The 13,881-nt window shown below is 40.9% G+C and overlaps 1 protein-coding gene across 1 annotated transcript; it reads right to left on the reverse strand.

Annotated features, from left to right (window-relative positions):
* Positions 1-4,103: 4,103 nt before the first annotated feature.
* On the reverse strand, positions 4,104-8,345 carry LOC149168972 (uncharacterized). Its single transcript, XM_089425033.1, has 2 exons — positions 5,957-8,345; positions 4,104-5,794 (listed from the first exon to the last, which is right to left on the reverse strand). The coding sequence occupies exons 1-2, from the start codon at positions 8,343-8,345 to the stop codon at positions 4,104-4,106; spliced, it is 4,080 nt and encodes a 1,359-aa protein (XP_089281159.1).
* Between the last annotated feature and the right edge of the window lie 5,536 nt (positions 8,346-13,881).

The following is a 13,881-nucleotide window of genomic DNA, read 5'->3' on the forward strand; positions in this document are numbered from 1 at the left end:
CGCACCAATTCTGGAGTCCACACAATCAGTTTTTCGAGCCTACACCTTCCTTGACTATCTGCTAGCTTCGCGATCCACTTGTACAACTCAGAGGGAAAGGATGCAAAGGAAATTTCGTGGATTTCCATATATAAGTAGCGCTCTAACCACTGTTCCTTTGATACTCGCGAATTCCTGTTTTCCTACGCCGCAAATTTGTGAATCTTTCTGTCCAACCACCCTTCAATTTATTTCTTCGTCAGATTCCAGTGACACGACATCAGACATCCCTTATTAAAATCCTAATCTTAGCAACAGAACCATTTGTTGGCTTGTTGGGGCCTAACCCAGGTTCAGAGGTGATTTATCCAAATAAATCCCGGTACTACTGGCCCTTTCGACAACAGTCCGCGGAGTTCGGACTGAGGTCTCACTTGAGGTAGTATGGGAGGGTGCTAGAACTAGGTTTCCACACCCTGGAGATGTATGATGAGTTCAAGTGGTCTGCAGTTCAACCCTGCGCACACGTCACTACGCACACTTACCCATTCTTCGCAACCTGAGATGTTGTCGTCGTGCAGCCCTACTCAGGGCTTGAACTTTGTTATTACCATAGTCCTTACTAATATTCCACCGTTAATTGATTAACTTATCTTAATTGCATGTGTAAAGTAGACTTAACAATATAAATCATTCATACACGTGTTCGCAGTAAATAAACAATATATTTGCAATTGATATCAAACATGTAATAACTCAGGAACAAATACACAAAATTTGGATCAAACTTCTTTTATTATTCTCTTATCCGGTTACAGACTCAACCCTGCCCTGTGCACTCAGCTGCAAGGGTCCACGCACTCAGCTGCAGACAACTAGGCCTCTGTGCACTCAGTTATAGAGCCTTTTTCCTACTCTACGACCCAAGACACACTTAGACACTTGCTCTATGCTTATACTTCTCTACCTCATACTTCGCTCTCTTTTCCACTTAGATCATCACTCTAGTTATACAATCCCATGGTCTGCAGACCATGGGTAGGTCGACAATACATTACAAACTAGGGCAGACAACCCTATGACTCTAACATACTTTCGCGCCTGCAATTTGCGAGACTTTACAACATTATTCGGTCAAAACATGGGCTTTGAGCCCCAAAACTTGCTTTGGGGGGGATTCCATGCCCAACATTCCCCCTTTCAAGGAGAATTATTTCTCATCATTTTTTATAAGTACCAATTCTAATTTTCCTCTAGAGGGATGTATTTTTAGTCTTCTTGTGGAGAAAACTTTTTTTTTTGCAACTCCATTTTCATTTCTAATATGGATGTACTTGGATTGATTCAAATAGTGAAGTTTGGTGCCATTTTTCACTTCTAAATCTTGGTTTCCTTCATAGTAATCTAAGTATCCTTGGGCTTGGCCATCCTAAGAGTCTCAGAGCCCTTTTGTATAATTTTTTCTTCTTCTTTTCACTTCTTATTCACATGCATCTCTTATTCTTGTTTTTCCTATTTATGCATTTAGTATCGATGTTTCTTTTGCTGTAGGATTGGGTTAAATGAATTAAGTTATTTTGCAGGTTATTTAAAAAAATTCACAAGCATGATGCATCCTTAGAAAAACTTTGAAAATTCATCTTCATCATTGAGCTACTTGGATTGGTTTACTAGTTCACAAATCTAGAATTTCTATAAGTCCCTTGTAGCAAAATAGTAGTAATTTTCTGCTATTTTTTAGAGCATGTTAATGAGCTTCATTTGAGTTGATTCCACTCATATTAGGTTATAAAAAAATTCAATTTAATAAAAAAAACTTACCCCATTTCATTTGCACTTGATTAGGTTAGGCATTTGATAGGTTAACTATCTCACTAGTTCTTGAATTTCCACTTTTTAGAGTAGTGATTTTCTGCTATTTTTTAGCACGTGTTAACATGGGTATTTTGGAGTGATTCCACTTGTAATGGAGACCTAATACATCCTAATTAATATAAAAAAAAATCCATCCCATTTCAATTTGATTTACTTCAACATTTGGCAAGATCCTTTCTCATGTAGCAAACCTGTAGCATCACTTTCCTTCACCAATTTTGTTCCAACTACAACTTTGACTTAGTCTAGATGAATAATGACTCCTAGGCTCTAAATACATGATCAAGGAGACCCAAGGATGAATATAGACCCCTCCTTCCTCCACTACAAGCAAAAAGCAACAAATAGAGTTAGGAAGCAATTTTCACATTTGAAACTCTTCAATGCAAGTGAAGTAGACTTAGTTTCAGAATTTCCTAGTTATGTGTTGTAGATTAACTTTATTCTTTCCAAGCAATTTTCAATTAGAATAATGATTTCAATTTTTCAAGTAGAATAATTGATCTTATTTGTTTGCAATTAGAGTAGCATGGTTTATTTTTGCAACTAGTTTAGGTTAGATTTTATGACATTCACTTCATTAGATCAACAAAAGAAGAACACATTACATGTTGCACATATAGTACTGACACCTCTTAAGTTTGTATGAACCTCGAGTTAATAATTTAAGTTGGTAGCTTGAGGAGTTGAAAAATTATTGTTGCAATAGTGGGGCTCATCACATACCATGTTAGCTAAACCAAATAAATGACATAATCAAACTCATACCTCAATGTATATCAAGGGAGGCTATCACATCTACACAACTCAGTCCATATTTTTTTTTTTTAACAAATTCGGATGCTATGTATTGATTGAAAAAAGTGCTAAGGCATAAAGCCATACATAGTTTGCTGCAAGAGCATTACAAATCCAAGGATAGAGAATGAGGTCCCTATCCCTGAGCTGGATTCTCAAAATTCGGACTACTAAAGAGCAAGTACTACTATAGATTCGGACGAACTGAAGACACAAAAATTTGCATTTGCAATACATGATTTAATCGATGGAAATATGACTGATATTCCTCGCAGTAGAGTCCTCTGGGTGCTGATCTGCTTCCATTGGATTGACGCTTGAAGAAGTTGATTTTGCTTTCTGTTTGGCTTCCAAAATGTCTCTTAAAATTGCCAATGATTCCTCAGCATGGATGCATCTATTGCTAAGCCCGTTGAACTGATCCTGAAGCGAGTGAACCCTGTGGAGAAACAACTCCATTTCTGTACGGTACTTAGCATGGAGATTTCTGAACTGCTCCTCAAATTTTCCTTCCAGACAATGGATCTTTTCTGCTTGCCTAGCTTCCATATTTCGCACTTGATCTTCCAGAATTCGCTGTTGAGCTCTGACCTCGTCGAATTCCGCTTGTAGGTCTCGGCAGTGAAAACATTGCTCCTCACGCGCCATCACAGAGAAAGGATTGATTTTAAAAGAGACAGAATCACAAGAACAGCCTAAGGGCTCCGTGAGGTTACAAGGAAGAGGGGACCACGGTTTGATGTCGGATCTGATAGAGAATAAGCTGCAACAGAGGGAGTTCGAGAGCCCAAGTCTCAACTTCGAGGATAAGAGAGAGGGCGGATCTGAGAGATGACGCTCTGTATAATGGCAGGGAAAAGAGAAGGGGGAAAGTAGCCAGGAAGGAGCAAGAGAGGGGGGCGGGATGGAGAGCCAAGGGTCGACGATCAGCAAATGAGCTGAGAGAGGAGCGGTGGGTATAGAAGGAGGGCTTCTGAAGCTCTTGATCAATCCTTTAGTTCTGTTCCTGTAAGAGTCCAATAGATAGGTTAGCGAAATAAAAAGCAGGGGAAATAAAATCGATACCAAGGCACATCTTCTATGTCGCAGCTGGCCCTGGTTGCTTCCTTCGACTTCACAGTGATGCTCTTGGACGTTATGCTGTAAGATGAGAGGATCTGCTCTCCTATTTAAAGATTGAATCCGACTGCGGCATCCTGAATTCTTTTCAGAAGACCGATTCTCTGCAGAGTTAAAGTATTTTGTGGGATTTCTGGGACGATTGTCTGAGGCAGTGAGATCCTTGGTCAGTCCTCTTCGTTTATGAGTTTTGCTTGGGATTACCAATGGATTGCTGATCGTATTCTGAAGCTGATTGATTGGGCTTTTCGTGTGCCCGAAAACTGTAGTCACCATACCCCCCGCACGCTTGTTGGGATTGCGCGCTTGGGGATTGTCAGATTTCACTAGATTCATGGCAGAGGCTGGAAGAAGGATTGCTGATTGTGCCTTAGGGTTCCCTCTCGATATCCGACGGCTTTATTAGCATGACTGTCCGCTGCCCCATTGTGTGTGCGCAGAATATGATAGAACCGAATTGTACTGAAGTAATCGGTGAGGAGATTGATGCGGCAGAGGTGTTGTTGGAGGCTGCTATTTGATGACGGCCTGTGATGATTCATATATCCGATGACAATCGAAGAGTCTCCTAGCACGATTGCCTTTTTGATACCCCTTTTTTGAAGTTGCATCAAACCTTGGAACAGAGCAAGAGCCTCCGCAATATTGTTAGTTTTGACTCCTAAACTCCATTCATAGCTACTTATTTCTTCTCCTTTCTCATCTAGAATAACTCCTCCTGCTCCTGCTGGTCCTGGATTGGACTTAGAGGCCCCGTCAAAGAGTAAAATTGGACAGTTATTGCTCGTCATCCATCTCTTGAATTCCTGAGATGAGAGCCTTATTTCCCATTGTTTGATCTTGTGGTTAGGATTCGCGCTCCTTCTCTGAATATTATGATGATGGCCTGTACTATCTAGAATATGACTGATCATGATCCTTTCCTCAGTAGTGTAATCAGTAATTTTAATGATGCCTGAGCATTTGACTACTATCGTTTCCTGCGCTAGAAGGTGAGCACTGCTACATGTTATTCTAACATTGCCTTCTTGGTTTTGAAAAATTTTCTTGTTTCTAGTGAGCCAGATTTTCCAGAGAAGGTTGTGTGGGATGATGTCCCAGGTTCTTTTGACAATCTTGCTCCGCTTATCTTTCCAGGGGCAATTCCTTCTCCAATAATGTATTGTCTCAGCAATGTTTTGCTGGGGCTGCCAGTTTATATTGCCAAGTTTGGCCATAATAGTCCAGCATCTCTTCGCAAAGGCACATTCAAGAAAAAGATGGTGGATGGTTTCCTCCTCAGAGCAGCAGTTAGGACAGATTGAGGGACCATATATACCTCTTTTTTTTAAATTTTCCGAGGTGAGAATTTTCCCTTTAAGCAACAGCCAGATGAAGAATTTGACCTTTGGGATGGCCTCAGATTTCCAGATTATTCGCCATTGATTCCAAACCGGAGCTTGATAAGTGCTATTGCAGATGAATTGATAGCCAGATTTAATGGTATACCCTGAGCCCGTGGGGTCCCATCTGAGCCCATCTAGAGCTCCTTTTTTAATAGGAGCTCTATTTTGGAGATTTTTAATGAGGGCTTGCAAGCTAGAGTCCAAGTGTGGAGGAATGACCGGAAATTCCCAGCTAAGCCAAGCTCCGCTCTCCTCGTCCCATTTTGAGATTTGATCCAGCCTCTGGATGCCCTTACTATGCAGATAAATAATAATGGGAATGGCTTCTTCTACAGAATTTATAGGTTGAAAACCCATAATTTTATCAGTGGCATAATTAATGCTGCTCCCATCCCCTGGAATTTTTGAAGTATTTTGGACAAGAATGGGAATTGCTTTCTTACAAAGTTGCCATATTTTAGTGGAGTCCCTTGCTGGAATATCAGATTCAAGTAATCTTTGCCTGCTGTCTGAAAGATACTTGCATTCAAGAACCTGTTTCCACCAGGCTTTAGGTTCACTGATGAGTCTCCAAGCCATTTTAATCCCAAAGGCAAGATTCAGTAATTTAGGCATTCTGATTCCCAATCCACCTCTATCTGGAGATTGGATTACATTTCTCCAATTGACCAAATTGAATCTATTTTTATCTTGTTTCCCTCCTTGCCATAAAAAATTACGGAGAGCAATTTCTAACTTGTTGTGGAAAGAAGCTGGAGCTTGATAAAGAGTGAAGCGGTATAATGGTAAGGAGGAAATACCTGATTTAAGCAAGATTAATCTACCCGCTGGGTTGAGCCATTGAGTTCCCCATTGCTGCACCTTTCTTTTGACTTTGTCAATTACTTCACTCCAGGTAGATGCTTTAAGGACGCCCAAAGTAACTGGCATCCCTAGATATGTGAAGTGGTCCCAGGTTTCTTTGTAGGCTACTCCAAATATATTGGCAATGTTGTGAGCTGTTTGATTAGAGATGTTCCATCCATAGATGCAGCTTTTCTGAAGGTTGACTTCTCCTCCAGAGCACTCCATAAATTGGTCAAGAATAGATTTGAAGCGCCTTGCTATTGTGGTGGAGGCCCCGCCAATTAGCAAAGTATCGTCAGCGAATTGTGAATGATTGATATTTTTAACTCCATTCCCATACTTGATGCCCGAGATGAGGCCTACTCTTCGATTGTAATCAAGGTTGCTGCTGAAGGATTCCGCCATCATGATGAAAAGATAGGGTGAGAGAGGGCATCCTTGCCTTAGACCTCTTGTGGATTGAAAGTATTCACAGGGGCGGCCATTGATGAGAGGCGAGATCCAAGGGCCAGTGATGCATGCAGCGATGGTGCTTATGAATTCAGAGTTGAAGCCCATTTTTCCCATGACAGCGTACAAGAAGGAGTGTCTGACTCGGTCGAATGCGTTGGCTAGATCTAGCTTGAGAACGAAACCTTTCTCTTGTCTGGAGGTACTAGAATGGATAGCTTCTTGAACCAAGGAGATGGAGTCATGAATCTGCCGGTTAGCCATGAAGCCGCCCTGATTTTCAGATATGATAGAAGGAAGCACAGGTTGAAGTCTAGCAGCTATGATTTTTGCAAAGATCTTATAAGAAGTGTTGCACAAGGAAATAGGTCTGAACCTGGAAAAGGAGGTGGGCCTGGATTCCTTGGGGATGAGGGCTAGATTTGTTGAATTAGTGAACCCCCCCATTTTCTTTTTTCTTTGTATTCCTTTAATCATCTTTACCAGATCTTTTTTTATCAAATGCCAGTGGTCTCTGTAAAAATTAATTGAGAAGCCATCTGGCCCTGGAGATTTGTCTGGTTGAAGAGTCCAGATAGCTTTTTTAACCTCTTCCTCAGTTATTTCTCTATTCATCCTTTCATTTTCTTCAGCCGAGATTTTCCTTGGAAGGTGTTGGAGAAAGGCCGTGTAGTCTCTAGCGTCTTGATTTTCAGTGAGTAGGTTCTTGTAGTGATGGAAGGCTGCCCTTTTGATAGATTCCTGATCGTCATGCCTGCTGCCTTGACTATCAATGATAGCGGTTACAATGTTTCTTGATTTTTTTACAGTGGCCTGCTTGTGGAAGTATGCTGTATTTTTGTCCCCTTCTTTTAACCATATTTCTCGCGACTTAAGCCTCCATTTGACTTCTTCTGCTCTCTTAATTTGAGTGAGTTGTTCCTGCACTTCCCATTCCTTGTCTTTGAGCTGATTAGTGAGTCCTTGTTCTTCTATTTTTTTTTGTATCTCTTCCAAACTCTGCTGCAATTTTCCTTTGATTTTTTCTGGTTCTTGGTAGCTAGTTTTTGCCCAATCCTTAAGTGCTTTCCTTATGTTTCGAATTTTAGTTTCCCAAATATAATTTGGGGATCCTTCAACATGTTTCTTCCATGTTTCTGCTATAATAGATTCAGCCTCAGGGCTTTCTTTCCATAATGGATTGTATCTGAAAGGGATTGGTCCCAGGTTGGCATGTGCGTCCAACGTTAGAAGGATGGGAGAATGATCTGAAGCTGTAGCGCTTAGAATTTTGGTATGACCTGCAGCAAAATAGGAAAGAAGAGAAACATTGATCAAGATTCTGTCCAGCCTTTCCATAATGTTACCTGGTCCCAGACGTCTATTGTTCCACGTGTATTTTCTATTCTTTGGTATAATGTCCAGCAATTCGACTTCCGCCATGATGGTTTCTAGCTGCCTTCTAAAAGGATCTGGGGTGAAGGCACCCCCCCTTTTCTCGTTCGCGTGGAGAATTAAATTGAGATCTCCCGCAAGGATAAGATTTGTATTCTGCTCCTTATCTATTTCCTGCTTCAATTCCTTCCAGCATTGTTCCTTTTCCCGAAAATGGTTGGGGATATAGATATTATAAATGATAATATCACAGTTTTCTTCTTTGTTGACGAGGTTGGTCCTGATCCAATTTGAGTTGATGACTGAAGATGCACAATTCCAATGCTGCTTTTTCCACATAGTGGTGATTCCTCCAGAGGCTCCTCTGGAATTACTACTGATCCCTATGAAGGATTTTTGTGATTCAATGATTGTCTGCATATCATTCTGATTTTGTTTGGTTTCCTGAAGTAAAACGATTTCAGGGCTTTCTGAATGAAGAAGATCTCTTAGGGCCGCTGTTTTGGAGGGGTGCCCCATACCCCTGCTATTCCAAGATAAAAGCTTCATCATAAGACATTCGATCGAGGAGGTGCTCGCCTCTCAAGTTCTTTGGTTGCTGTATCTTTCTCTTGGGAACCTGTAATGAAGGAGTCCATAGGGGTTTGAATCCCTAGAGCTATGTCCTTTTGCGAACTTTCTTCCCGGTGCTGCTTGGCTGATTTTCTGCCTGGCCCAGATTTCTTGTAGATGTCACCGGATGCACCAAGATCTTTGGAGGAACTTCTGGTAGTTCTTATAGGCTGCAGTCCGGGAACTGACTGAGCTGGATTCGAAGAGACCAAGGGGGGCTCAATGCGGGTCAATACTGGCTGTTCAGAATGAGGGCCATCATTGGTCACTTTCGATTTATTTTTGGATAAGCTCCTATCAGCAGAGTGTGGAGGGGAAGCACAGTGGGGGGAGGAGGGGGAGGTTCTGGGGCCTATGGGGGAAGGGGGGGGTGAAGGAGGTTCCTCTGATGCAAGAGATCCAAAGGGGTTGGAGGATGAGGGGAAGACAGGGGAGGAGAGATGGGTTCCGGAGAGAGGTTCTTTGGACTCGGGGGGAGGGTTGGACTTCTTTTTTTTCCTTACTACTTCCCATTCTTCCTCTTGAGTTTCAGACATAGTATTATTGATTTCTGGTTTAGATTTAGGGCACCTATTCGCAAAATGACCATACTCGTGACATACCTTACACTTGAAGGGGAGTTGTTCATAGTCCACCTGCTGAATATGCGTCCACTGATCCACTCTGAGTTTGACTGCCTCTGGAAGACCTTTGCCCAAGTCTACCTCCACACAAATCCTCGCGCATGCATACATATTTTCCTTTGGTTCAGATCTGTCCACATATTTACCTATAGCATTTCCTATTGCTCGTACAGTTTCATCGGCCCAGCAGTGAAGCGGCAGATGTGGAAGACGAACCCAAACAGGGACAGCATTGGGAACATCCATTTCAGGATCAAAGCCCGGGGTCCAACGATTGAGATAAAGACCTCTTGAATCCATAAAATATGGCCCATTCCTGAATATAAGATTGCGATCATCTATTGATTCAAAAAGGAATGTATAGAATCCTCTGCCGCAGAACCTTATGGCAATTTTCCCTTGGACCATGGCGTTCCAATTTCTTTCCACCCATCGTTGTACAGCTCGAGGGGAGGGCCAAAGGCCCGTGAACTGGCCAACCAAACCGCGCTCAGCTAGGGCTACAGCAGATCTCCTTGGAAGAGAGAGAGGAAGAGGAATTTCTGGGATTTCATCAAGCTTTTTGATAAATTTGGAGGCAGAAGGTCGAATCCGCTCAGCATTATCTTCGGGGACGAGAGAAGCGAAGGCTTTCTCAAAATCGGGCTGGGATGGATCTTGAGGATCCATTGAAAAGAGGGCTCAGGCAAAAGCGAGAGGGAGAGGGCAGGAGGCCCAGAAAAAAAGAGCAGCGACGGGGGGCTACCACAGGGCGAGCCAAACGCAAAAAACGGGCAGGAGGCCCAGGAAAGCAGAGGGGCGCAGCGGAGGGAGCTCGGAAGGGCCAGCAAGCCCGGCAGCGGGGCTGCCAAGGCTCGGCGGGGACGAGCAGGGCTTCAGAGGCGGGGGCAGGAGAGAACCATCTCCAGCGCGCGATCCTTCACCTAATCCAAAAATGTTTTCATACAACTCAGTCCATATTAGTATGATATAATAACACAAATATATTGACTCATACCGGAATATGATAGCCATAAAAATCTACATAGGCCAATCCAAATTAGCACGATATATATAACATCAAGATCTTAATTTCAATGACCATAATCATCATGTGTATGATTGCAATTCATATAACAACAAGTTACTACCCCTCATGACTATCTCACACATGTGTATATGACCGCACTGATCAGCTAGCATTTATCATGCATGTAACCATAACAACAATAAAATGATAGGAATGCATATAGCCGCGATGCGTACAACAAACATTAAGCATCATACCTTCATGCCAGAAATACAAACTTGTATGACGATCTCCTTTTACCCCAAGGTCCAATGTTGCAACCTTGCTCTAATAATCTGCATCTCCTGCTCCCTCTTAGCCAACATATTAGCATCATAACATACCAACAACATCATGATGACACAAATTTCATAATGACCACCATGATGCATGTTTGAACTACTATGCATGCATAACCATATACATTTAGCCCATAGAGTCCAAGTGTTTGAACCTAAAAGCTTTGGTACTAATCTATAACCACCCCTCCCACATTTAACCAATTTCACTGGCCTGCGAGGGTAAACATGAGATGAAGAGTTACTATGACATGACCTGACCTCCTAGTTCTAGTTAAGGAAGTAGGGCCTACAACTGAGACTTAATGAGATAACCACCCCTCCCTGGCCTGCGATGGTAAACATGAGATGGAGAGTTACTATGACATGACTTGACCTCCTAGTTCTAGTTAAGGAAGTAGGGTCTACAAATGAGACTTATTGACCAAAAACCGACATCCTACAGGGACTACAAATCACCCAGGAGCTAAAGAAAAACCCTAGGTGGTCAATCCCTGAGCTAGAATTTTGATTCATTGACCTAAAATCCAAACCACACCCTTTAAATTGCTTGCATGCGATTATGCGATTCCAACTGCACTCACAAGCCTTGCTCCATGTGGTTGTGACCTAGATTGCTCAGTTCAGTGCCTCCGGTCCCGAGATCTGAACCACCCTTCTAGGTCAGCCTCCAAACCACTCCCTAAAACTACCTGTAACTTCTCAGAATCATATTTCTCATGAAGACAAAGCTAAAAATTCAAACTTGAACCAGAAACTTGACCTAGACTGGCCAAAACATACTAGATATTTATTCAAAAACATGGTAAACATGTAAGCTTTAGGTCATGAATACATATCTGATTGTAAATCTCTATTCTTTAGCTAAAAATCACCGAGAATGTTTAATTCCCTCTCAAGTAGCTACAACAACACTTGTTATCCCATGCATTCATCAACCATTCATCAACTTATATAACAAGAGCCATAGTTGCAACATGTTATAGAACCATACTTATAACCAACATATAATCAAAATGTTAACCATGACAAAACAACCATCAAAGCCCTATAATAAGAAGTATAAATGCTTATAAATCACAATAATAAAATGGCTCTTATTAACTTATGAAAAATCCAACCAATTTAGAGACTTCCATGTTCCACTTGACCATATATTGAGCTAAACCAAATCTTTCTTTCAGCCAATCACCCATGTGCCATATTCCAAGCATGAATGTGAGATCTCATGGGATAAACCAAGACATAAACAACCAAGGGAATCCAGAGGTTAAACCACCTCCACCCTCAAACTACCACAATCTCGCCAAAACTAATTAATAAATCACAAAACCAAAACAAGCTTGGACGGCTCAAAATTTATTCACCATACCTTGAAGAATTTTCCTGTCTCCACCCACCTATTGAGGGCTTCCCAGAGAAAACCATATCCACCCCCAAACCTTCTGAATTTTCCATAGACCACCTCACCCGGTTCCAAAACCTTCTGGCAATATAAATCTCAACCTATAAATGAATCCCATCACACCATTGCTATCCAGGAAATGTCAAGGGAAGGCTGAAACCACTGTCACTCTAGGCAAAATCCATGTCAATGACAAAAAATGGATGAAATGAACAAATTAATGTACCATGCATTCACATCCCAACAAGGAAATCATGCATGCAACTTGTTACTTACAAAACCTTCCTATTGAAGCTATTGATCCAACCTTCTCCTTTTCTTTCCTTTTTTTGTCCTTGTGTGCTTGTCCAAATGCTTGTCATTTCTCCTTTGCTACACTTGCTCTAAAACTCAGTACAATTTGTCAATTGATTCTCAGGTGCCTTTTTATCATTGACGTATCTATTTTATTCACTTTCCTTTTAATTTCTTTACCATTCAAATATGTGTCTCTTCACCTCCCTTTTCTCCTTTCTTTTCCTTTATTTTCATACATAAATGTCAATCAATGCCTCTTTTCTTTTTCCAATGCCTTTTCTAATTTCCATAGCCATTATTAAATTGAAAGTGATGCCCACTAAGATGTTTCCCCACCATTCAACTTGGAATACGTGTCCAATGACCTTGGTCTTATTTTTATTTACATGGAAACTTAACCCAGGGTTGTTACAAAGAAAAATATAAATATATAAATATAAATTATAAATACTTTTCTAGACCCCATTCTCTTAATTGCTATTATGAAACCAGCTCACAAAAAGATAGAAAAGATAGATGAACGCCTTAGAAATCAGCTTCTTCGAGGGGGCAACTTCCTTTACATTACACAAATGAACAATTCTTAGATGATACAAATGAAAAGACCTCCTTTCTATATATAGGAGTCTAAGGGCTCATAATATAATCAGAGCCGACCTAAGAATAATAATGCAAGGGAACAATAATAACAATAGTGGGCTTTTATGGGGCACAATAATAACAATATGGGGACTACAGGGGAACAACAATATAATAAGGGGGGTTGTATTAATAACAATAAGGGGCTACACTAGTACTATAGGGACCTAACATGCCCCTCTCCTTCAAAAAGTGTTGTCCTCAATGCTTGAGTAGCTCTTGATGCTTCTGTATAAAATTCTTGTCCTCCCATGTGGAATCTTCAATAGGTAAGTTCTTCCACTTGATGAGATACTCTGAAATTGATCGATTTCGTAGTTGTCGGGTTCTTATTTCTATGACTGCTCCAGGTTCTAATATGATTTTTGATTCCTCATCAAGTTCTGACAATATTGTTTGAACAGGGATATTTTTCAAATTTTGAATGAGTGGCCACACTTCTTCATCCTTCTTCCATTCATCCCTTGCTTCATTTATCCAATCTGGTTGGATAATAGAAATAGCACAAAACAATGCTTCCACATCCTCATCCTTTCTTGAGATTTCATCTGCAACAACATTTTGCTTCCCTTTTTGGTAGATGATTTCAAAGTCATAACCCAACATATTTGTGACCCATTTTTTCTGTCCTTCTAAAGATAATCTTTCTTCTAAAAAGTATTTAAGATTATCATGATCCATTTTTACCTTGAAGTGTCTTCCCATTAGGTAAGGTCAACATTTTTAAGTGCATGTAGTGTTTCCAACATTTCCTTCTCATAAATAGCTTGCTTGAGACGTAGCCGTACAAATACCCAATCGCCTACATCAAAACTTCTTTCACTGCGATGTTGATCTGCCTGTCATTTCATTCGATTGTGCACCAAAGTGGCGTTATCCTTTAAAAGTTGGAGAACTTGTTGTTGATGCTCGATGTGATCTTTCACTGCTTGAATCTTTTTCTTCTTGATATGTCCTTCTATCTTGATAGTTTGAGGAGTGGTAATTCCAGCCAATGCATTAAAATATATGGTCAGATTCATTTCTTCTTTCTCGATGTGATCTTTCACTTCTTGAACTTTTTTCTTCTTGGTATGTCCTTCTATATTGAGAGTTTGAGGAGTGGTAATTTCTTCCAATGCATTACAAGATA

Source organism: Pinus tabuliformis, chromosome 4_2 (genome assembly GCF_031772625.1).
Source record: "Pinus tabuliformis cultivar Carrire ecotype Pingquan chromosome 4_2, CPIR1, whole genome shotgun sequence".
NCBI classification, from domain to species: Eukaryota; Viridiplantae; Streptophyta; class Pinopsida; order Pinales; family Pinaceae; genus Pinus; species Pinus tabuliformis.

Bases quoted from the DNA above. Each gene is read 5' to 3' on its own strand.
- LOC149168972 (XM_089425033.1), bottom strand. From the start codon at position 8,345: ATGGGGCACCCCTCCAAAACAGCGGCCCTAAGAGATCTTCTTCATTCA. The intron at 5,795-5,956 runs GTATTTCCTCCT...TCCAATCTCCAG, and splicing joins ATTAATCTTGCTTAAATCAG to ATAGAGGTGGATTGGGAATC.